At 50.9% G+C, this 23,798-nt stretch overlaps 9 protein-coding genes across 9 annotated transcripts; 6 read left to right on the forward strand and 3 right to left on the reverse strand.

The window, feature by feature from the left end:
* Window positions 1-343: 343 nt before the first annotated feature.
* Window positions 344-1,829, forward strand: NCS54_00355300 (Hypothetical protein; the record flags this gene model as incomplete). The annotated part of the gene is made up of 2 exons (XM_053149116.1): window positions 344-819; window positions 890-1,829. The coding sequence occupies 2 exons, from the start codon at window positions 344-346 to the stop codon at window positions 1,827-1,829; spliced, it is 1,416 nt and encodes a 471-aa protein (XP_053005091.1).
* A 3,363-nt stretch (window positions 1,830-5,192) lies between these two features.
* Window positions 5,193-5,810, forward strand: NCS54_00355400 (Hypothetical protein; the record flags this gene model as incomplete). The annotated part of the gene is made up of 1 exon (XM_053149117.1): window positions 5,193-5,810. One exon carries the CDS (start codon window positions 5,193-5,195, stop codon window positions 5,808-5,810), a length of 618 nt encoding a protein of 205 aa, XP_053005092.1.
* Window positions 5,811-6,059: 249 nt separating this feature from the next.
* NCS54_00355500 (Hypothetical protein) lies at window positions 6,060-7,199 on the reverse strand (the record flags this gene model as incomplete). The annotated part of the gene is made up of 1 exon (XM_053149118.1): window positions 6,060-7,199. The coding sequence occupies one exon, from the start codon at window positions 7,197-7,199 to the stop codon at window positions 6,060-6,062; it is 1,140 nt and encodes a 379-aa protein (XP_053005093.1).
* Window positions 7,200-7,845: 646 nt separating this feature from the next.
* Window positions 7,846-10,118, forward strand: NCS54_00355600 (Hypothetical protein; the record flags this gene model as incomplete). The annotated part of the gene is made up of 10 exons (XM_053149119.1): window positions 7,846-7,888; window positions 7,947-8,500; window positions 8,553-8,597; window positions 8,648-8,720; window positions 8,777-9,032; window positions 9,082-9,175; window positions 9,227-9,565; window positions 9,625-9,754; window positions 9,814-9,963; window positions 10,015-10,118. The coding sequence occupies 10 exons, from the start codon at window positions 7,846-7,848 to the stop codon at window positions 10,116-10,118; spliced, it is 1,788 nt and encodes a 595-aa protein (XP_053005094.1).
* Window positions 10,119-11,608: 1,490 nt separating this feature from the next.
* NCS54_00355700 (Aldo-ket-red domain-containing protein) lies at window positions 11,609-13,274 on the forward strand (the record flags this gene model as incomplete). Its single annotated transcript, XM_053149120.1, has 12 exons — window positions 11,609-11,655; window positions 11,711-11,798; window positions 11,855-11,868; window positions 11,927-12,011; window positions 12,067-12,086; window positions 12,136-12,208; window positions 12,267-12,408; window positions 12,469-12,533; window positions 12,604-12,732; window positions 12,786-12,901; window positions 12,975-13,138; window positions 13,201-13,274. The coding sequence occupies 12 exons, from the start codon at window positions 11,609-11,611 to the stop codon at window positions 13,272-13,274; spliced, it is 1,017 nt and encodes a 338-aa protein (XP_053005095.1).
* Window positions 13,275-14,352: 1,078 nt separating this feature from the next.
* Window positions 14,353-15,480, forward strand: NCS54_00355800 (Glyco-hydro-cc domain-containing protein; the record flags this gene model as incomplete). Its single annotated transcript, XM_053149121.1, has 1 exon — window positions 14,353-15,480. One exon carries the CDS (start codon window positions 14,353-14,355, stop codon window positions 15,478-15,480), a length of 1,128 nt encoding a protein of 375 aa, XP_053005096.1.
* Window positions 15,481-16,687: 1,207 nt separating this feature from the next.
* Window positions 16,688-17,482, reverse strand: NCS54_00355900 (Hypothetical protein; the record flags this gene model as incomplete). The annotated part of the gene is made up of 2 exons (XM_053149122.1): window positions 16,688-17,184; window positions 17,248-17,482. 2 exons carry the CDS (start codon window positions 17,480-17,482, stop codon window positions 16,688-16,690), a joined length of 732 nt encoding a protein of 243 aa, XP_053005097.1.
* A 1,716-nt stretch (window positions 17,483-19,198) lies between these two features.
* On the reverse strand, window positions 19,199-20,562 carry NCS54_00356000 (FMN hydroxy acid dehydrogenase domain-containing protein; the record flags this gene model as incomplete). The annotated part of the gene is made up of 3 exons (XM_053149123.1): window positions 19,199-19,356; window positions 19,408-20,488; window positions 20,560-20,562. The coding sequence occupies 3 exons, from the start codon at window positions 20,560-20,562 to the stop codon at window positions 19,199-19,201; spliced, it is 1,242 nt and encodes a 413-aa protein (XP_053005098.1).
* Window positions 20,563-23,336: 2,774 nt separating this feature from the next.
* NCS54_00356100 (Hypothetical protein) lies at window positions 23,337-23,648 on the forward strand (the record flags this gene model as incomplete). Its single annotated transcript, XM_053149124.1, has 1 exon — window positions 23,337-23,648. The coding sequence occupies one exon, from the start codon at window positions 23,337-23,339 to the stop codon at window positions 23,646-23,648; it is 312 nt and encodes a 103-aa protein (XP_053005099.1).
* Window positions 23,649-23,798: the final 150 nt, after the last annotated feature.

Genomic DNA, 23,798 nt, shown 5'->3' on the forward strand with positions numbered 1-23,798 from the left:
ACGACTCATGCAATAATACGCCGTGGGCTGCCTCGGGCGTAAACGAGGCTTGAGCATTGTGTGTTGAATGGACGACTTCTCAGCTCGCTGCCCGTAGGTACATTGGTTAGCGGCTCGCCATCTCATTTCCAGCCTACTCGGTGCAACCCAAACGATACCTTTCTAACTCAAACCCAACCTTGATCACCGCCATTAGCTCAACCCCTTGTGGAGGGCTGCCTTGGCTGTTGACAGGTTGCTTCAGCCACACAACTTCTGATGATGGATGTCTACACATATAAAACCCCTCATATAACCACATGTATCCCTTCGCATTGATCTCCATTGTGAATCATCTGTGACCATGTCATTTGGTTGGAGCGCTGGAGATGTTTTCGCCGCATCACAACTCCTCTGGAGCTTGTACAAGGCTTTAGACGGAAAAGAAGGCGCGCCAGAACATTACCGAAGGTCTGCATCAACTCTGAGGGCCATTCAGTTTCGGCTACGGTACCTAAGCGAGGTGGTGGGAGAGGACACGAGCCCGGACCCCCTGACTGAGACCGAGGAAGCCAGCTTGCTCGAAAGTATGGATAAAGATGACATCCGCTACATTATTGTCGGCCTCAAAGTTTCAGTCGGAAAGCTTGAAGCCCTGGTAGCCAAGGGTTGTAACTTGCGCCTGGAGCCGGCCAACAAGAAACGTCGTCGCGACTGGCCGATGGATCAGATCCACAAGCTGCGCTGGTACACACTAAATCAGGGCGAGGTGGATAGTTTGATTCAGCATATACTGGAACTCACCGCTCCCCTATCGGATCTACATCAAAAAATCAGCACGTGAGTTTCTTCCCTCGAATCGAAAAGCATTACTCATGCTAGAGGTACGAAAGCTAACTTCGGGGACAAGTGCTTTTATGAAAGAGCTGGCGGCTAACCAAGGGGTGTACCACGAAACACAGTTGAAATATCTCAAGGCCATTCTGGAACAGGTGACTGTGATTGCAACGGGGCCTGCGCAGAACCGACTGCTGGATCTAAACAAGAGTGAGGAGGAGAAACGACAAGTGTCATTGCTCCACACTGGTCCTGAGCTTGGCATTCCTTCGGCAGCCAAGCCTGAGCCAACAGTCGGGTCAGCGCTCTCTCATCTCACGAGTCTTGCTCATGAGATTGTGAGTGCGGGCCTGCAAACAAGGGTGATGAACTTGAAGGCTGATCATCACGTCAAAAACATCTTCACCAATTGGTACAAAGGGGCAATCCCGCCGCGTTTGTGGCTACATGGCGATCAGGCTGGCGCCGTTAGTGCCGTAGCCTACATGGCCGTTCGAGATCAAAGACGGCCCACCATTGCCTTCTCGGGACGCCACGCTGCCGGTGGCCGACTACTCACGGACAAAGAGAAGCTATACCGGATGATATACTCGCTCCTCTTTCAGCTGTTGCAGCAATTGGAAGATATCCCCACCCTAGCCGTTACCGGCGTGGACCGGCCATTTACTGATCTTCAACTGTCCATGGAGAGCATGCCACTAGCACTCCAGTACATGCGGTGCTTCCTCAGTTTGCTCCCAGAGTGCATCGTTGTGGTGGACGGGTGGCACTTTATCAGCCAGGATGCCGGAGAGCACGTAAAGCAGACTCTCAAGACTTTCTTGGACCTGTTTGAAAAGTCACAGGAGAATGCAGGGGATGAAGATTGGTGCATCAGGCTACTGCTCACGTCACCCGGGAACTCGTCAATGCTTCGGGAGCTAGGGCAATCATATGTGCACGACTTTAATCTCAGGGGTCGACTTAACACTGGGGCAAAACTATACACAATCCTGCTCGGCATGGACTGGTAATTCGCCTTGATTGTTTGACGGAATCATCAAACTTTGTCTCACAAGTATAGCCAGCACAAATACCTATTTCACATAGCTACCCAATTGAGAGAAGCACTAGGCACCAAGTCAAAAAGACTCCATGAGGCCAGGGGGCAGGGGCTTCAAAGAAATTCAACGGAAAGAAAGGCCTTATTCCTTTACCGTTTGATCAGTTTTTGCCCTGTACGCCGCCGGGTCCACCTGAAATGTTTTTGTCTTTATGGTTCTCCTCATTCTCCCAAGACTACTCCGGTTTCGCTCATATGTATAGCCATGGCTTCAGCCGATGAGTGGCGACCGCTCTACGGTATCTGCGGGGTCTTCCTTGGAGGGAAGTTGCAGATCTATGAACCCCAGCCCGGCTGATTGGGAGCGGACGCCATCGTCCTTGAGGGTCCCTGCATGCCAAATGCCGATGGAGAGAAATCCGAGGCCGTCCAGGCTTCTAACAAGTCTACTACCTGTAATATAGGCATTGAAAACAACATCTAGCATGTAAAAATGAAGCTAATCCCGAGCAATAAGGTCGTCAGACCACAGCGTCCAAGAAACGACGGCGATCCCTCAGCTGGGGCTTCATGCCATATCCCCCTTCATGATGCCTGTCAGGGGATTGCCGCCCGCGTAAGGGATACCTCTCCACACACAAACATTAGATCCCTGCACGACCTGTGGGCAGAATCGGACCAGCGTTGTCGCATGACCCGTCTCCAATCCATATTTATGAGGACATTTGTCCCACGCATTCCCGAAACTCGCCCCGGCGAATCTGTCAACTTAACCCTGGTACGGCAAGAAACCATGTTTGTGAAATCCCCAAGCTCAGAGCCTTGCAGGTGAAGCAGTTGGAAGCCTTGGGCACAAGCAGTCACCTCAGCTCATCCAGACAGGTCGCAGCCACCAACGCCGGGCTCGCTCACTCACACTCATTGGCTTGTTCCCTCGCTCGTAAAGCTTTAGTAGCGTTTGAGGACTCAGGAAAATGCTTGAATTGACTCATGCACCCAAGCCTCTAGAAGAAACGTGCGACCCTGCTCTCATGGCAAACAAGCATGAGCTCGCTAGACTGCCTGGACTATTTGCATCCACGCAGAGAATTTAGCGTGGCGCAAGGGTCAGTCAGAGAATAAGGTCCTATTGATGAATGTGTGTGGCTGGGCCACGGGAAAGGAGATGGGACGCAAGACAAGGCTTTTACTTGGACCGGGCTGTGGTAAGCAGAGCAGAGGCAATGGGACCAAACACAATCAGAGGCGGCCCAACAGCCAAGTGTAACGAAAGCCAAATTACATGTCATTTCGATGGGCCTCCGTCCTTGCAGCCATGCTCACCGCCTGAGATGAATGAGGTTGTCTCCATTTCAATGGACCTGGCATTGCGAACCTGAAGTTGAGGCTCCCGATTGTCTCACACCCCCAGCAAACATTTACTGCAAGATCTGCACTCATCCGCCTCTTGCACGGATGTCACCTTGGCAGGGAAAGGGCCTAGACCAGGCGGGGTGAGCCTTTCGCGCAGGCTGCAGGGCAAAGACAGCTAGTCACCTCCGCATGGGTGTTCGTCACTTAGCAGCTCCTCCGTATCGCTGCGGCGTTGCTCGGGCGCGTAGTTGGGACTGCTTGTAAGATGAGCCAGCGTATTTCGGTACCCTGGCCTTGCTGGATGCCCATCTCTGTATGAGCGGCTGTTGGGGCTCTGGTGACGTCTGGCCGAACCATCCCCTGAGTCGGCAAGCCCAAACTCAGGGGAGGGGAGCATCCACTTGGTGCTCACACCCTGGCCTCTTTGAATCTTCTTGTTTTCTTGTTTGCTCATTTGGCGAAGCGGAGTAGGTCTTCTGAGGCTTGCGCAAGGCGACGGTCCACTGGCCACGCCCCAAGCCTGCCCACTACATTTCACTGCTTCATACACGCAGGAGGCCCCTGCGGGAAGGTGAGTCCATTGGCCAGTTGGCTGTATCCGCCGCCTCTAGGCCAATATCGTGTTCTTTGATGCTGTTCCTGACAAAGACGTCACTAATACCAACAACAACAGTGCCTGGGGCAGAGCGCTGGCGGCATCTCTTGCGAGATGCGTAGAGTTGCGCGCCATGTCCCGCTGAACAAAGAAGAAATTTGATCCAGCGTCCTGTATCAACTACCAATGTCCCTGCAGTGAAGAGGCATCCAGCGTGTCCTTGGAAACTTTGACCAACTACAGTGTCAGGAATTGTTACACAAGAAGGGGTAATAGCGAGAGGCCACTATGCCCAAGCCTAGCCAGAAAGCTCAATAGAAACACAACTGTCAGAAAAGATGATCATGAAGCTATTCACCAGGCAGGCCGAGCCGCTGTATACGGGTGAGCACGACGGAACCGTGCAGCCATGCCATACATCTGGACAGAGCCACCCCTGACCAGCACGAGCTGTCAGCCTGCTCCCCGTCCCTTAGTGCCAGACTACCCCTGCTCTATCATCTGGCACCCAAGAGCCGGAGTCCCCGCGCACCTACGGAGTAGACCTCTAGGAACTGCTTTTGCTTGGTTTCAGTCCACTCACGGCCCCTCACCCAACGGTGGTCCCTTTGGGGCCTGGCCATCTTGGACCGGTTGTGCTGTCGTTCTACAACTCTATTTCTCAAATGCCAGGCTGAAATATGAGTCCTGCATAGGCAAAGCGGTTGAGACAGAGCGTCGCTGGCCAGAACACGGCCACATGTGGCCCGCCCGCCTACTGCACAACAACAGGAGCGGGGGTGACCTTTTCCCGGGGTTTCTCAGCTCTGGTGCCATCCATGTCTATCCAGCCTTCTTAAGGTGGGCTACTAAGTCGCCATCATGCAAGGATCATGGCTCACTCATGTCAAGACCAGTGCCTGAGCCTGTGGGGCTGGTTCCTCTCCTCTCCCAGCCGGACTCTGAGAGGGGAGTGGCTTCTCGCGGCCTGGAGCGTCTGATACCTCAGGCTCCTTGTCATCAATGGCATCTCCGTTGGCCACAGTATCAAAGAGCAAAATAATGTCACAGGCTTGGTAGGTCAGCCTCTGGGGGGCCAGGGTGTTGAGGTGGGTTGGGAATCTGAGCATCTAAATATGCTGGAGCTTCTCCCTCCTACCGCAGCTTCGATCTGCAACTTCTTCTGTTCATCATTAGATTCCGCCTCTCACTCGATATTCTCATTCAATCTCCCTCGCAAGAACCGTTCACTGTCCACGGTCGTTCAGCAAACAAGTCCCTACTCAACCAACTGTTTTCGTCGCAGACATCGAAACCAAGCTGCCCTCCGGTTGACCATCCTCATCCACCAGTTCCCCGTTACCGACACCCATTACATTTGATTTGCGCAAATCTCTACAAATAATAATGTCCGGAGCAGAAATCATCGTTCCAATCGCCCTATTTTGCGGCAAGTTTTTCGCCCAGTTCAGTATCAGTCTGCTCGATACAGACAACGATGCAGAAGCCTTCGTCATGCTCGAGAGCAACGTCTTAGACGACATTCACGATGCCTACTTGTTTCATAGGAAGCTTATGAGATACGTGGGAAAGGAGGAACTACTGAAGGAACGCGCTATGGCCGCAATTCGCAAAACGGAGGAGGCCATGAAGAAATTCCACAAACGCCTGAAGCATGAAGGGTTCAGACAGAATCTGAAGTTTGCACTCAGCGACCGCAGAGCGGCTCGCAGCCTCCTGCGGCCGCTTCAATCCGCACAGTCAAATCTATCCCGCCGAATTGACTGGATGCGGAGCGCGTTGGAAAGCAGATTGAAAGCAGCATCACCTTCAAAAAGCGGTCAAGAGAGAGTTTCAACTATTTCTCTCAAGGCTTTCTTTTTACTAATTGATTATTTCCTTGGTCTCATTTCGGCTTTCTATCCCAGTGCCGCAAATGTTCTCATTCCCCCTTCTCTCAGCCTTTGGGAGAGGACTCGATTCTTCACTCCGCCTGTGCGTATTGATGTCCCCAAAAAGGGATAGAAGACATTGTGGCAGGTCACCAATGTGTTCTTTATTATAGTTGAAGCCCGGCCCTTGATGGGTTAACTGAGTGACAAGATCGTGGCAGGTCACGGCAGTACTAATCAGGACACAACTTGGGATAGAGCACCATTCATTGCTGACAAACTACCTGCTTGAAACACCATGACTACGGACAGAACTGAAAGGGGGAGGGAAAGACAGGCCAGCTCCGTAACCTCACTGATTGGCGGTACTTGGGCCTGGCTCCTAGCCGGCCTCGAAAGTCACCGAGTGACCATCCTCGAGACTGGACAGCTTCTCGGTGTCAGGCTTTGGCTGCTCAGGGGCGTTGACTTCCGGATGTTGCTTGTCGCCTGCCTGTTCCTTGTCGTCTGAGGGTATCGGCCAGACAGTATCGGCATCCACCACAGCAGGCTTCGAAAATTTGGTGTAGCCATTCCAAACAAGTCGAATCTCGGGAAAGACAATAAACCCAGGCTCATTTGCGACCCACACGGCCTCCCACTCAGAGGGCTGAGCCAGAAGATGAAGGGCGCTGTTGGCAGATCGTTCAAGGATTCCTGTGATGCACCTCTCGATCCTATCCTCGGGCCCCCGGTCGGTTCTGAGGGACTCCAGGCGCAGGGCATCGATAATGACGGGAACCATGGCGAGAGTTCTTTCCTCCCTTGGATCACCCTCCTCGAACCAACGAGGCGGGAGCGGGAGTAGGGTTAAGAGGGACTCCAGTAGAAGATACATGCTTTCACGCCAAATAGCAGTCAAGTCCTCTCCTGCGCTCTTGTTAATCTGGATTTTGTGTTTATAGTCGAGTTTCAGCTTACTGTGTCGGTTATCATGAGGGACGCATATGAATTGGTAGCAGCTAGCGATCTCTGGGGGCAGCAGACATTCTTGAGGAGGACAGTTCGGGTTCATGCGCTTGAAGATCAACTGTGCCAGGAAGCATTTCACTGCGGAGGCTCGTGTAGCTGTGTTGGAGATGGACGCGGACCAAGTCCCGCCATTGACAGGCTTCCCGGCCATGCAGACGAGTTCGTTTTCGTCGAAGAGAGATTCTGGAACAAGGGGCTGTGGTCGGAAGGGGGTTTCGATGCACGTTTCGGTAAATGAACTGATAAAGTCTTCGAATTCGACGACTTCTGCGATTTGGGGAACGCTCGCCAAGGGGTGCATACGACGAGAGAACCACCTCAATGAATCGGTTCTGGGGTCGGCTTCTCGCTTGATCATTTGAGGCTCTGGGATGGTATGCACAGGCTCCCCGTCCTTGACGACTTGGACGGAGGGGGTGGGAATGTACAAGACCAGAACCAAGGCTCCGACAAAGCCGACAAAGCCGGCGACAAAGCCGATACCGATAGCCTGGCCAACAGTGAGACCCATGGTGAAGGTAAATAAGGTGCAGAAGGTGAAGAAGATGTGGAAGGGGATGCGATGCTGGACAGTCAGTCGATGCGCTGGGGGCTCCGGATTGCTTTTGTACAACTGGCTCGCCTGCTGCTCAGACCAACACAACCGCGGGCAAAGAAGGACTGTGCCTCCCTGCATAAGGAGGCGTTTGTGCCGTGGTAGCGTGGCTAATTGCGTTGCCTCCCAGCCCTCCCCAAGTTATTGATGTTGGTATTGTTGTTTGTTTGTGCTGTTAGCGGCCGGGGATGGAGGTGTGCTAACTACCGACACCCTTGGGGGTTTGTCGACTGATGTCTGAGGTACCTGATACATACTCCCCTCAACAGGACTAACCAATTTTGGACTCCTGGTGATGGCATCCATGCAGCTCTCCGAAAGTCACGTATTGGAATTATTACCTCCAGCTCCATCTGGCTGGCGACTTCCTAGGCTTGCCTGTTGTTTCCTGAGGCATCCAAGTCGGTCGGTCAGCAAAGAGTGTCATAATGGCCAGGGCAGCCATCGATATGCTCTCCAAGCCTGCTTTTCTCTCATCTCCTCGACAGTCTTTTCTTCGTTCAGCCGACCCAGTCTTTCTTCATCCAGTCGATCCAGGATTTGTTTGTTCAGCATACCCAAGATGGAATTCGATCTGATCATAGGAGTTGATTTCGGCATGAGCGGTAAGGCCCCTTTCTCATTGACTCGTTCCAACGCACAGTCTAACCAGTGCCGACACAGGGACGGCGGTCGCATACCATCAACCCGGGGGCTCCCTTGGCCTAACCAAAAGCGAGGATGTGATCTGCCTCCTCTGGGGGACCGACGATACGATCGAGAAAATCCCAACGAGACTTGCTTACAGGCAAGACGGCCACAGAAGGGAGCTCATCGCCTGGGGAACGGACATTCCCATGGACAACAAGGCCATACTCATACAAGAATGGTTCAAGACAAAGTTCGGGGGCCCAGGAGCTGACCAAACACAAGTTGAGAAGCTATTTCTCGACTATTTGAGTCGACTCCATGCAGAGCTGGCCCGGCGGTTTACCAGCGATGTACTGTGTGGGAAGCCCTGGGCCGAGGCGAATATCGCTTTTCATTTCAGTACACCCAGCATTTGGGATACCGCTATGGTCGGTCGTTTCAAGGCCTTGGTCGAAGCTACAGGCTTTGGCCAAGCCCAAACTGCTGTCCACGGCCGCGGGGTCCGGAGAGTTGATGTCAGTCTCGTTGAGCCGCAAGCAACAGCAGCTCTCCACCTCTGCGCAAAAGACGCGCCGGTCCAATTCAAGGTGAGGAGCCCCAAACCCGGTCAACCAATGCTTGCTGATAACTGTTACTTAGAACGGACAGTGTGTCATGGTCGTCGACGCTGGCGCCGGCACAGGAGTACAGCTTCGCCCCCGAGTGCCATTCGTTCTCTGGCTGACTGGTCCCAGGACTTCTCCCTTCTTAGAATCAGGAAGGATGAGCGGGGCGCTTCTCGGTTGGACGAGAAGTCCCCTGTCTATGGTAAGTGGGCTCTAGCCTCTGGTGGTGATGGCGGTAACTGACTGAAGCCCCGAAAGGCGGCAAGATTGGCTCAGCCTACATTGACCAGGAGCTGCAAACCCGCATAGCAAACATCCTAGTGCCCTACAGTAGTCACATAAACTGCGACGCCCTCACTGCTGCTTGGATCATGAGATCCAGCGTCCATTTTCAGCAAGCCAAACACCAGTTTGGCACCAATGAGGCACAGAAAGGAATTCCTGTGCCTCACCTGAAGGACCCTGAGAGCGGTCTGGGGGATCGAATTCAGGATGGAATGCTAATAGGCATCCAGTAGGTTCCTAAGATGGAAGCCAATGTTCACGTAGCTGACGCAATATAGGAATGAACTAGAAGACTCCTTCAATAAGCAACTTGACAAGATACAACAGCGTATCCGAGATTTGATGAGCAACTGGCATACAGGCGGTAGACTGGCAAGCTTTACAGGTTCATTTTTACTTCAAAGGTACTAACAATCCAGGCAGCACTACCTGTTGCTTTCTGGAGGACTGGGTAGCTCGGCCTACGTCCAAAAGAAACTCCGGGACTTTTGCGCCAGACACGACGACCTGAAGAACACACATGTCGTAGTGTCCCATTGCCCTCGCATGGCCGTTTCAATGGGCCTTGTTTACGATGCTATGAGCAACCGGACGCTGTTGGCCGAGATCTGTTGCCGAACGTCGTTCGGCCTGGTATTCCGGATGCCAAATGACAAATCGCTGGTGTCAAGATTGAGATCAAAGTTCAGAGGTTTCAAGCCATGGGGCTTTCATCGTAGTCGAGACACTCTTGTTAGTGGTGTCCATTGGTTCATCAAGCAAGTCAGTTTACTTCACCGCACCCCTTGTCTAAGGATGCCCGCCTGCTGATACGATCCCAGGGTGACAGAGGTGTCAACGGTCGCGAGGCTACGCATCCCTACAAAGCCTCCTTCAAGATCAATGCACCGAGAGTCTGCGATGTTGAAATCGTAGCATCTCCAGACAAAAGTCTCTCGCCATCCGAGAAGGGTATACCAACGACGCAATCTCACCCAGATACTGTGTACATCAAGCTAACGGAGCTGAAGATCACCCGCAGAGTCGTGTCTTGATACACGTCGACCTCGAACATTCCGACCCGCTCGAGGATTTTACCACCTGGCGACAGGAGTCGTACGTCACATTCCTTTTTTTCGTCAAGGCGACAATCAAGCCGGCCGAGGTGAAATTCCGTTGTAGTGAGTAGAACTCCAGACAGTTGGCCGAGTCATACCACTGACCCTGAATAGTTGACAGCAAGGGGAAGGAGGTGAGTGAGGGTGTTAGTTTCTTTGCCGATGGCGGCCATACCATGCGCCCTCTTCTCATGGGCTTGGGCGAAGATGAGGAGTAGGGGAAGAGCAAGCAGTGTGAAGGTTTGGGTGCTTGTCATTGTTGGATATCGTCGGTTTCTTTTTCTTCTTGTCGTTCTGTTATTTCGAATCAGCGGTCACCATGCCGCATATGTAGCTCAGAATACCGTGGTTACCTGAATACGAGTTGCGAGTAAACATTGTAACGGCCCGCCTTGACACCCCAGCCTTGCCCCAGCCTGACCTCCGGTAGATTGGCAAGACCTCGAGGGCGCTCAAAGCGACGGGCTTGCCACTGCGTTTACTGGCATCTGATGGATGAGGCTTGGTACTGTGAAAGCGTCAGGGGAGACCTTGGACCTGCACCTGGCCACCCCAGGTTTGCCAAGAGTCACTTGGTGGTCGGTTTGCCCTACTCCACGACTCAACGTTCTTGATTCCCAGGGCAACAGCATCCCCACCAGTGAATGTGTTCTTTGTTATAGTTGAAGATCGACCCTCCATGGGAACTGAGCCAGAAGACCGATTCAGCATTCCCATCCTGGATAACAAGGACGAGGTTTCAGGAGATATTCCATTCCTGTTCTAGCTTCTTGACAACCTCCCAGTCAAAAGCGTGCGCGTGCACTTGAAGGCAGAGGTCTTGTGTGATTGGTGAGCCAGGGGTCCATGGCAGTTACACTAACCGTGTCTAGAGATCACCAGCGCCAGGGCCAAACTTCTCTTTTCAGGACCATCTTGCCGCCTAACGGCTTGGATTGCCCGGCCGATACTACAATCATGAGTACTCGACACATACGGGATAGTCCGAGTACGGTATATAAGTAATTAATTAACATATAGAAAGGAAGAGCATGTTTCTTCGGCTCTGCGGGCACCTGTTGGGGAGATGAAACACAGTCGGGGTAATGCAAGTTTAGTAGCTCCAGCCTAGCTTGTTATCCGAGCCAATAAGTGGTGAGATGGTGACAACCCTGGCAGCCTGAATGCTGGGAAGATGGTGTGCACCGGTTGATGCCTACTCAAAGAAATGTCGCTCTATCTCTAGATGCTTCTACAGCTCAACCTCGTTGTCACACCCAAGCCTGTGGTTGCCGTCGTAGCAGACATGGTGGAGATGAGTGAGGGCAATGTATTGCCGCTTGTTCCAAGCATGGGGGGAGCGCCTCTGACTTCAGCTCGTGCTTGGTCGTCAAGAAAGTCATGTTGGGAGGGCCAAGCCCTTCAGGCTACAAGTACCATGGAGGTACCTCAAGAGGTACTATACTCTTAAGCCACTGCTGGATGAACTTGGGCGTTCTCCGCCCAGACCTCTAAGCTGATCGGGAAATGTGATTGGAGCGCCTCAACTCCAGGCTCTAGGATTTGTAATCCATAAATCGCTCTTCTATGAGCAACACATCTTGTAATTGCCGCTGCGATACTTGTGCGCATATAAAGCCTCGGTCGCCCTGAGATCCAAGCGACAATCTCATTCAAACACGCCAATTTGAAACAAATCGCAACTTCATACCGGAAACCCTCGTTCACAATGTCTCTTGGCAGGAGAGTCCTTCTCAACAGCGGGCACAAGATCCCGTGAGTGACGAAAATTACCGCAAGGCGGGGAGATGGCTGACGCATTGGGTGATAGCCAGCTGGGTTATGGGACCTGGCAGTCGTCGCCCGGCGAGGTTGCCTTGGGTGTTTTTGAGGCCCTGAAAGTTGGTTACAGGCATTTGGTGAGTTCATAATTATTACTTGTTAGTGGTGTCGTGCCCTACTAACATGACATCAGGATCTTGCCAAAGTGTATGGATTGCTCCTCTTACACGCTTATCTGTTCCTCCAAAGCTAATGTCGTTTGCAGATACGGAAATCAGCTCGAGGTCGCTCAGGGTTTGAAGAGGGCTTTTCAGGAGATTCCAGGTCTTCGACGTGAGGACATCTTCATCGTATGTACCATCTCCCCGACTGGAACTCAGCAGCTCACTCAGGTCGTGTAACCAGACATCTAAGTTGTGGAACTCGTGCGTGCTTTTCCTATCTTGCTACTTGCTTCACTCACATCCTACCTAGTCAACATGATCCCGAAGTTGTTGAATCTGCTCTCGACGACTGTTTGGAGGAACTTGGTCTCGAGTATCTTGATGTAAGCAGTTTTTGGAACATGAACCTCGACACGATGTTGCTAGCCTAACACTTCCAAGCTCTACCTCGTTCACTTTCCAATCTCGTTCAAGCGGAGCTCCGTCCATGTCGGCCAAGACTTGTTCCCACTCACCGGGGGTAATCAGCCCGTTGGTGACGTCGCCATTGACGACACAATCTCGATTGTTGACACCTGGAGAGGTAAGTAAACATCCCTTACCTATGTCTAATTCCAGTCACTCATGTTGGTGGAATCTGCAGCCATGACCAAGTTACCTCGATCAAAGGCTCGATCAATCGGAGTGTCCAACCACAGCATTGAACATGTAAGTTGACGTGAACTGCAATATTTGTGATGCTTCTAGACGGGCTAACAGAAGCACTGTACTATTTTAGCTCAAGGCAATTATCAACGGTACATCTGTCGTTCCAGCAGTCAATCAGATTGAGCGCCATCCCCTGCTCAGGCAGGACGATCTGATTGCCTTCTGCAAAGAGAACAACATCCATATTACCGCCTATTCCGTATATCCTCCCAGTTACCATCTTGTTAGGGGTTGAACTAACTCTGCAAATAGGCTTTCGGGAACAACATGCTCAATGTCCCGTTGCTCTTCTCCCATCCAGACATCAAATCACTGGCCGAGAGACTCTCCCGCGAGAGAGGCGAGGATATTACCCCCACTCAGATCTTGTAAGCATCGTCGCGTATCTTTACAGGATATCAGTACACATCAATCTAACACGGCACTTCCACCTTGTCGTAGGCTTAGCTGGGCTCAGAGCGGTGGGCACAGCGTCATTCCCAAGTCGGTCTCCCCGGCTCGCATCGCCTCAAACTTTGAAGAAATTGATCTGTCACCTGACGACCTCCGAGTGGTTGAGGGAGTAGGCAAGGAACAGAGACGGTTCAACATCCCGTACATTGCAAGTAAGTGATAGCTGGGTTGACCATGAGCAAGCGATGATACTGATCGAGGGAAATCCGAACAGACAAGCCACGGTGGGACATCAACCTTTTTGGTGACGAGGCTGAAGCGCCAGCAACGCACAAGGTCATTATCTAGGTCGATCTTGCATGTGTTTTCGGTGAGGATCTCGGAGGGATAGCAATGGAATGGCAACTCGCATATGTACCTGGTAGTCCTAGTATCAGTGGCGGTTCATATATCAGGATTACCTTGGTACTTATTCTAGACAGAGTAAAGTATCCCGTCTCGATGGATATCATGCTTTTTACCGGCCCTCCCGCCATGGTTATATAGCAGTGACGTCTGGTGCTCCATGATGTGTCATGCATGTACTGCCCTGGTGAAGCATCCAATTCTAGCCTACCATCTCGTTTACGTTAATTGTAATAATGCGTCTCAAAAAAGACAAGACATCAGCCATTTGATTGCGGCGCTCTGTCTCTGGTCTCCTTGGGCCCTTAAGCGGGCGTTCAGATCAACTACACCAACAAGGTCAAAATCCCAACGACCAACATCAGCAGCTCTGATTTGACGCAATATACAAGTTGGACAAATTCACGTCACAGCAATCTCGGTCAGAGACCAAAAGAAAAAACTAATGGCTGCGTTTCTTGATCGGGAATTGCCAGTTGCCGATCAATACATCACTTGAGCCTCCAACACGTGGCTCAGGCGAGGGCACTCAACCAGGTCCATTGCGATACGAGGGTGCTTGCGCTAATGCGTGAGCCGTCGAGACTAACGGGCGTTACTAATGACCTTTTCATCATACTAGGTTCTCTGGGAATATCCACTCGTGCTTTCTTTCCACCTCCTCTTCAATCTCACTTGCGCCAACCCCTTGTCTCAGATTCAGTTGATCCACGCTCATCAGACGATTCGAGTCTGGGAATGAGAGCCGCACTTGAGCATGGGTTGGTGGAACATTCCAAAAGTTTGGATAACGATGAGTGCGTGTGAGAACTAACGATAATACAAGATAGTATATAAATCCAAGCATCGGAAACCAGCCTGGTTACAACAGCTTTTTCAAACCAGTCACTCTTTTCCACTTCTTCCCACACTCATTTAGAACACAGGCGTTGTACGCAGTTCACTCTTTACTTCTTGTGCTTATCACGTTCATCATCTTATTCTTGAACCAGAAAACAACTATTCAAAGACAAAAGAAAAAATGAAAATCCAATCGCTTCTTTTGGCTACCTATGCGGCCCTTGCCGCCAGTCGAGCTGTGCGTTGCAAGTCTCATGAGCATCTCTTGTACCATCGCAGCAACTATACTTTGCCCGGAGGAGAGCTGGCCTCAGGTACTCCTAGCATCTCAACGGATGAAGCTATCGCTTCGTATGGGCACAGCACTCCCTCGTCCCTATCCCTGAATGTGACCACCTTGGCCAGACTTATTCGTACAGCCGGTCCAATCGAGCACCATTCATCCTCCAACCTTCCGGTGGAGGCGTCTCTACCTACAACTACAGCTTTCGTTTTCGTGTCGACCACCACCGCCACTACTGTGCAGCCCACTGCTCCCACCATTTCACTTGTGGCGGTTAAGTCCAGTGGTGTACCAGAAACTATCAACCCCGACAAGCGACCCAAGAAGGGCATGTCCTTCACCAACCAAGACGTGGCACAGGCCTGGGGTCAAAAGAAGATTGGCTGGGCTTACAACTGGTGGACCGATCGAGGTGACATCCCCAAGGAGATGGAGTATTATCCCATGGTCTGGTGTCCCACCAAGATCGGTATGGACGGCTGGACAAATGATGCCGAGGCTGCCATCGCTTCTGGATCTAAGCATCTGCTGGGTTTCAACAAGCCAGATCAACACGGGCAGTGCGACATCCCAGTGGAGCAGGCTGTTGAGGGATACAAGAGTTACATGAACACGTTCAAGGGGCGAGCTCTCCTCGGTTCACCGGCCGTCACTAACAACCCCGCTCCTCGGGGTCTCGACTATCTTAGCCGGTTCCTCGACCAGTGCGGGAACGATTGCCATATCGATTTCCTCGTAACCCACTGGTATGGGGTGGAACAGAATGGAGTGTGGAACTTCCAGCGTCACGTTAACAGTACTATCGAGCTCGCCGCAAAGTACGGTATTTCGCAGGTCTACATTACCGAGTTTGGAATGACGGGAGCCGAGGTCGAGACAAGCAGTGCTTTCATTGAAGAAGTTGTGCCTTGGCTGGACCAGAACGAAGCAGTTGGTGGATATGCGTACTTTGGATTCTACGACGGCATTCTGATGAAGGGTGATGCTATCAGTGAGCTTGGCCAAGCCTACGCAAGGGCGGGCTAGAAGCTTGTGGTCATCATCCTGCTCTGCAGGGAGAATGTCTCCTCTGGGTTGACCCCTCTTTTTCTCTCCTACTTGACTCCAAGCAGTCTTTTTCTTTCATTTTGTCCCTTATTACTTAGTATTTTACCGTATTTGTCTTTGCTGGATCTCAGGCATAAGCCTATACCTCTGTATAAATTCTCGAAAGGTATGATCATAGATTCTGAGGCTGGCCGGCTCACAGACGCCCGCGGAGAGCGCGGAACGACGGAGGAGAGTGACGTCAAAGAAAAGTAATAACAGCCATTGCTTGACAATCATCATTCGGGACTTATCAGAAGCCGTCCATCACTCGCGTCGAATTACCCCGAGGGCGGTGGCCGCCCCTAAGAAATTTGACAGGTTAAGCGAGCGAACAGGGGTGAAGATCGACATCGATTGTGTGACTCTCCCGAAGCTAGGATGCGGCGGCAGGCGGGGAACCGAGTTCTAGACACTAGCGTTGGTGCAAGTGGTTAATTCAGGAAGCGTTCGAATCACCGGCGTCGTCGATCGTTGCTCACCTTTTCGAGCCTCGAGTAAGGTAGAGGGAAATGAGCCTTTGGTTAAGTCGACTTAGAAAACTAACGATAAGAAAATCCCGAGTGGTACTTTGGCATGGTACCTGGGACTTCGGGCTCGGACATAGGGGTAGTCACTTACTCGTCAATTACGGACTTTTGGGTGATGGCAGACAAGGCTTTTTTTAAAAGTGTTTTCATCTTCAGCACATGGAAAGTCCACCTCTCTCTATACCCCGTACAAATTTTGCCCATGCTTCATAGTTCTGTTCTCTTTCTTCCCAACTCAAGGCACCCTCGCCACCACAAGTACAACACAATCCCCCTGCAGCATTGGCTGTTTCGAGATGGTCGGTCTTTCTGGCTATCGGCCTTCGTAGGAAGAGTGCACGGTGTTTGTGGGTTTCCTATCACCCACCAAGAGGCACTACTGTTCAGAATCTGGATGTTGAATGCCACGGTGTTCATCTCTCTGGCACTGTCGCCATACTCTGGATAGCCGGGCATTCCGACGATGCTGTGTCGGTCTGTAGAGGCGTGAATCGTGTCCCCTTGTGTCAATGTTAGCGCCAGGATAAGAGATAAAAGGGAAGCAACTTGGCTGGCGTACATCCTGCACTTTGTGGTCGCCCAAGGTGTCATCCGCTAAGGCAGTCAGCAAACATATATTACGATTTCAAGGGATGCTGGAGGGATGTGTCACTACGTCCGAAGGCTTTGCCGTTATGGAGGATCCGGTAGGAAAGGTTCCGAGTGTCACGGTACTTGCAACCAACGCTTCGAAGCGTGAATATGAGATCGCTGACCGGGGTGCCGTCATGAATCGAGAAGAACATGTTGGAATACAAACCATGCAATTTGATTGCGAATCTCGGGCCTTGGAAGTGACTTTCATAACTTTCCGTCGGAGAACGGTCCAGGCGAGAGATCTCAAAGTGCAGCATCCCCACGGTATCATGACCAGTGGCCTGAGATACAGAGTTCAGCGGGGGTACCAGGGTGTAGCTCTGAGTAAAACTCCCACCTTGAATGAGGTTCAGGCGATGAAGGGGGGGTTCCGTAGCCTCAACGGCCAGTTCTCCTGAGATGTCGTTGACGCTGCCCGAGTAGATCTTGATGGTGTACTCCTTTTGAGAGGAGAAGGTGACAGACATGGCCTCGCGCTCTAATTATTGATATCAATTCCATCAGCACCTTGCTACATTGGTATCAGAAGAGCGCGACTTACGAGACATGGTAATGACACGGTCACCTCTCTGGGCGACCTTTACTGGGTGATCGCTGGCAGTGAACAGCGGGAACAAGCCAATTGATGGAGGCATATCATTGAGGGAGGAGTCATCAGTAACGGGAGTGAAGCGATTGACGGTTATTTCCAAGTCATCCAACTTGATGGTGTCCGACCGCTGGATGTCGGGATTCCATTGCGTGAAGGGCCCGACGATTTTGTCAGGAGTTGCCATGTTGATGGTTTAGGTCAAGGTCGTTTCTCAGAAATGTTGTAGATGTAGAAGTAAGTAGACGTTGAGAAAGGGTTAAAAGTCTCTTCTTGTGGGATCTGAAGCTGCTTAAGTAGTTGGCTGATTTTGAATGTGGCGACCTGCCCATGATAGAATGCTGGCTCTTGATTCAGGCCCACAGTCGTGATGGTTTCCGAGCGTACACTCTACGAGAAGTGGCATAACCTCACGCCGGTGACAAAGAAAGAGGTGTGCCGTTTATGCCACAACATCAAACGCGGCACGCCACGTATCCGTTGTCCCGGGTTGCTGCATGGCTAGTGTCTCGAACTAGACCTTTCACTCAAAGAATGGCCCCTTTGGGCCTGGAAAAAGTAACCAGCTTGCAATGAAGATGCAGTATTTGAATGAATATCCTGATCTCTGAGCGTCATTCAGCCCGTGTGCCACGTTTGGTTGGCACCTCATGTCAATGACACGTAGGTATGGAGCAGTTGTTGGCAACGGTTAGATGCAGATGTAACGGACCGGGAGGGGAACAACTCACGGGATACAGCTCGTGGTGATAAATAAAAGACATCTCATGATCATACACCATTAATCACCTAGTTCAGCAAACATCGTTCTTTGTTGAGCAGATGTGCAAGAGTCTCATCTCCAACTGTTGGTGGAAACAGAGCCCGCCGAGCATAGCCACCAGACAGTTATGTGGTGATCATAATCTCCCGTTTTCATATGGATGCTTCGATATCTACAAATTGTCTCTAAGCATATGATGAAGCGAGACATAGCGTCTTGCCCTCTCACATGTCCGACGTACTCAAGCCGGGCCCGGACCAAGACCGATGGTCCGAGAAAAGGTGTGGGGCACTATCGGCGGCTCTCAGCGCTCCGTCATCTCCGGCCGAATTCACCTCCGGGACGACGATGTGGTCCACAACGTGGGTCATTCTTGCATCCACTCATGAAAAATCTGCTCACGATGCAGAGGGACCCCATCAACTTGCTTAACGAAGCCGCTTCCCATCGGCCGCGTGGCCTAATGGCTAAGGCGCTAGATTTCGGTCTCTGAGCTCCCGAACTCTCTAGAGATTCCAGGTTAGTTCACTCACAGCATCAGCCATCGAATTCCCCACTAACATTGTCAAAAGGTTCGAATCCTGGCGTGGTCGAATGATCAAGCTCAACTTCCCTTTTTTTTGTCAAATTCCTCTCGTGTAGGTGGATACGGAGAGGATTTTTTTTTCGCCGTCAAGCCCTACACCGCGACGGCAAGCGCGGTTGGTAACTGACTTCTTTGTTCAAAAGAACTTGTTGGAAATATATATGGGCTTACATGGATTTTCTTGTTCAAGTTCCACTCAACAAGCCTTGAGTGTCATGCGTTACGTCTTGCTCAGTATTTCACTTGGCGAGACTTACCTACCCTACAGTGACATCAAAACTTGATGCATTTGAATCTTACCCTCTTCAGAAAACTTGCCGGAACCTGTAAAGGGATCATCACCCGTGCGTATAGTCGATACGAACGCCCTTGCTGCGTAGTAATCCTCTGAAAGGCAAAAGGTCTTAGTTATCGTCATTGGTTCAATCACGTCTCTAGTAGAGGCTATCAGCTAAATTAACAACCAACAAAGCTATCTACACGTGACAGCATCAACTGCAATCATAAAACACCGTAACCTGAAATGTGGCCACGCAACAAATAGCCCAATCCCTTTACAGCGATGCCTTAGGACGCCACTTCGCATATGGATGTCCATCTAGGCCAGGAACGAGGTGATCCACGGCCCCCGTGTTCACCAACCCAGGGTGGACTTGAGAGAGATCAGTGATACCGCAAAGTCTCATGGTTGTCTCAAGTTCGTCTTTGAGTACTGTGAAGTAATTAGCTCAGGCCGATGTCAGTTTTCCAAACAAGTACTTACTCTCGACATATTTCTTGACACCCTCTTCACCATAGTTGAGAGCATACGAGAATCCCCTACCCACCCCCACGGCTCTAGCCCCCAGACACAATGCTTTGAAGACGTCGGTTCCACGTCGAATACCTCCATCTACCAAGATCTCTAGCTGATCAAATACTTCAGGGCAGTTCTTCTGAAGTTCGAGAAGTAGTAGGATGGTCGCTGGGCTTGTGTCCAAATTCCTGCCGCCGTGGTTACTTAGAACGATAGCGTCCAGCTTGTGCTGGGCCGCGAGCTTGGCATCCATGGCGGTCATGACACCCTTGAGCACGACACGACCAGACCAAGCCTTCCGCAACCAAGCGATGTCTTTCCAGCTGAGTGACGCATCCACCCAGTTACCCATGATGCGCCCGTATCCGCCGCCCTTGCGATCGCTCTTGGCCTTGGAGCCACTTGGAATAGAAAGACCTTCTTCGGCCTTCGCTCGTTCGTCTGCTTCTCTCTTACCGGGAACTGGGCCGTCGACAGTGACAAATACGGCCTTGATTCCCAGTGCCTGGACTCGTGCAAGAAGGTTCTCGCTCTTGCTCCGGTCCTTATTGACGTAGAGCTGGTAAAAGAAGGACTGACCAACATCTCCTTCTTTGACAATCTCTTCGACCGGGTACGATGCTTGTGTTGAGATAGTCTGGATGACATTGTTCTCCTTGCATCCTCGCGCAACCGCCTTCTCGCCTTCAGGATGAACCAGTTTGGCCATGGCAACAGGTGAGAAGTAAAACGGGACACCGCTGTCGCAACCAAGGATTTTCTGCTTCGTGCTAACCTTTTCAACATCAACCATTACGCGAGGACGCAAGATCATTTGATCATAGCAAGCTGCGTTCATGCCCTTTGTTATCAGATCTGTCGCTGCTGAAGAGTAAAAGGCCCATGCTTTGGGGTCGAGGGTCTTTGAAGCTACTTCTTCAAAGTCGAGGGTGCTGATCAACGAGTCTAGAGGAGGTTTCTCTCCGGGCTTTGAATCCACGGGCACCGTTGCCGTTGCTGGTGGAAGATTGGAAGCATCTTTGCCAGCCTGTTGAGTCTCGCTGCTAGGCTGGTCTGTGTTAGCCAATTGGGGCTTGCGTGGTGGAGCAGTAAACAAGCTGTTGATGGGCAGGCACATACCATGATGAAGAGATTATTGTTCAATGGAGATAGTTCGAAAAAGATGTTTGTTGCTATGTGTTCAGTGATGCCTTTCTTGAACCTCGCGGGGGATCAACCACCGAGAGGCGGGGCCAACTATTTACAGTGTCGAGGGCCCCACGTAGGAGTCGACAATTAGCCAATCAGAGAGTGCCAGGACCCTTCACTCGGTGCTCTCGGGGTAACTGGGTGCAGCGGTTTAACCGGATTTAACAGGCGGTGATTTACAAGATGACTAAGAACGATTAACCGCGGCTTTTTCGCCGAGCTGACTGTATCGCGTGATCGGAATGCTCTCCGTCGTTTAGCATCCCAGTCCTATATGGATGCTGCATTTTCAGTACCGTTTTCTCAATAGGTATTGCATAGAAGACGTAGATATATGGCCATGGCCTGGAAACCCTGTATGGTGTTGGCAGGGAGTCAAGGGTGAGGGTTAGCCAATTGGACAAGTTCAGATCATGTGCGCGTTTCAGAAAGAACCCCGCTATCAAGAGAGGGCATCAGTCTCCCCCATAACGAACACATTTTCCCTCCTCCTCTTGATATCCTCTCAGTTTTGAATTGCTTCTTCCTCTGGCTCTATCATGCCGTTCCACTCGCAATCTCAGTCTCCATTCGTCGCCCGTCTGCCGTCCGAGGTTCGTGAAGCTATTTATCTCGAACTCTGGCGCTGTGTCGGCCTACGGCAACACATTGTCGCTCATGCAAGGTATCGCCTTGAGAAACTGACCGAGGTGCATTTGACCCGATGGCCGTGTACGACGGAATTTTACGTCGGGAATCGCCTGCAAGAGGAGGTCGATGCCTTGCCTATCGCAATGTTCAATTCTGTCGGCAGGCTCGCAAATAACATTCCTTATCGTCGAAGATATTTTTTCTTGTGGATGGACCATTGGTCCTGCGAGGAGAGACTCTTTGAATGTGTGGTCGAGCCATGGGACTCTGAACATTGTGAGAAAGTCGAGGAATTCGATGACTATGAATGTTGGTGCAATCTCAAGAAACAGATGGCGGCCAAACGAAAAGATTCTTCTGCTCTAGGCTCGTATATGACCATGCTATTGACATGCAAGCTCATGTGCGTGAATACGACAACCCCATTGCACTCAATCTAACAAGGAAGTACAGATCCTCAGAATGCCTAAGATCCATCTACCAATCCACAACCTTCATTGTAACGGATTACTTGGCTATCCAAGGGCTCTTCGGGTCTTGCAACTCACACCCAATATTGAGGGAACGGAGGGGCTTCTACGAAGACCGCATAAAACCGCCCCCAGCTTTCCTTCAGTATGCCCGTCACATCGAAATTTCGCTTGACCGGAACTACCCTCTGCACCATCGCTGCTGCTGGAATATGGCCACAAGAAAAGAAGCTGAAAAGCATTTGAGGTTCTCAGAAGGCGAGCCTTGCGACGACCTGGAGCCCGAGGCTCACGAGCCCTGTGACTTTCACTGGCTACACCTTGAAAGGTTCAGAAACCTAAGGAGTCTGAAAATATGGATTTCTACCAGAAACAGTAACCTGTACGGCGGTTTATTTACCCATCCCACCGGCCTTGAGGAGGTGGACTTTGGGAAGCTGAGGACACTCCTCTCGGGTCTTGCCAACGTTGAATCTGTTGTCTTGAGTGCCCCATTAAGCAAGCATGTTGAGCCTGATGAAGGCTACGTTGAGGGCATTGCAGAAAACGGACAACTGAAAGTTTGGAAAAGAGGTGAAATACTCCCTCTGATGGTAAAATGGGGCTTGAAAGTTGACTAGGTATCTTGACATATGCCGGGAAATGGGTTTTCAGGTAAATGGGAGGGCAACTTGCAGGAGTAACTTTTTTATTGTTATTATTGTTTGCAATGACGACAAGAGAGTAACATTTTTAGCACCATCGCGGCGTTGAGAATTCCTGTAAGCAAGAGACTGTCTCTGGTCCTATTAGGACCTTTGCTTGGGTTGCATCTCTAAGAGCCAAGGAGCAAATTCTAAAGGTTATGTTCTCTTGCATTCTTCCCTAGGCTGCCAAATAATAAAGAATAATTTAGAAATAATAAATTCAGGTCATTGGTTCGAAAGTTCATTTTTGTGGCTCGTTTGTACGGATGTTTGAGGATGAAGTAAGAGGTGTTCGCGCTTTCATGGAACCTTGAGAACTTCGGACACTGACGTAGTCTTGAGTTCCCGTAATATATTCGCATTTTATCCTCTGCATGGCAGGAAAGTCGAGAAGCTAGACTCTTGGCTTTCGCAAGATGCCACACTAATAAGACCACCTTTACCAGCTATAAAGGCGTAATAAATATGCATGCGCATTGCAAATTAGGTATCTCGGTACGAATCTTTCCCACTTAGCCTCGCTCAGAGACCTCGGGACTTTTATTAAGGGCTTGTCACGGTGCTTTACTCGGGGGTTACGTGAGAACATTTCATACACCACTGCACTTGGATTTGTCTGCCGCGTTCAACATTCAACCACCAACCCGTTTGGCAATTACTCAATGCCAAACCTTGGTTCCCGTCCTATTATGAATCACGAAGCCTTGACTGAGTACGCTCGTTCACATCTTGTGATTCTCCAACTGCTCGTGTCTCTGCATCAGTGTTACACAACCCCTGAGCAAGTCTCGGCCTGGGATATAAATACTCTTGCACATGCCCACTCACTTGACCTCAGCAGACTCAGTACTAGCAAAGAACAACTTGCAGCAAATCAAACTCTCAACTATCCATCAGACCACCAAGGAACCAGCGTCGCAAAATGTCCGCTGTTTGGCCAGGCTACTATACCACCCACAAAATACCCATGGAGTGGATCTATGACCAAAAGGTCTTTACAGATGCCCTCACAGAGATTTACGGATCGAATTACATGTTGACTCGGGGAGCTGCCCTTATGGTCGTGGACACAACACAGAGAGAACCCGAGAAGCTGAAGCAGAAGCTAGTCAACGATGACATAATTCGGGATCCGAGCTGTAAATGCACCAATTGCCAGAGAATGATTGAAGACCTCAAGCCGAAGGATAAGGAAGTGGCCGAGGAAGGTGCTGAGGGATCGGACATCCAATAAGGGCGAGCTTATGGTAACTGGAAAGTCTCGTCGGCTTTAATGCGGCGCCTCCTATCTCGCCATGGCTTCAGGATAACTCTTAATAAATGAGGGAGAGCAAAAAAGCCACAAAGGGCCCCGGCGTTTAGGAAATTGAGCTCAATGTCATGG

Source organism: Fusarium falciforme, chromosome 3 (assembly GCF_026873545.1).
Source record: "Fusarium falciforme chromosome 3, complete sequence".
Classification (NCBI taxonomy): Eukaryota; Fungi; Ascomycota; class Sordariomycetes; order Hypocreales; family Nectriaceae; genus Fusarium; species Fusarium falciforme.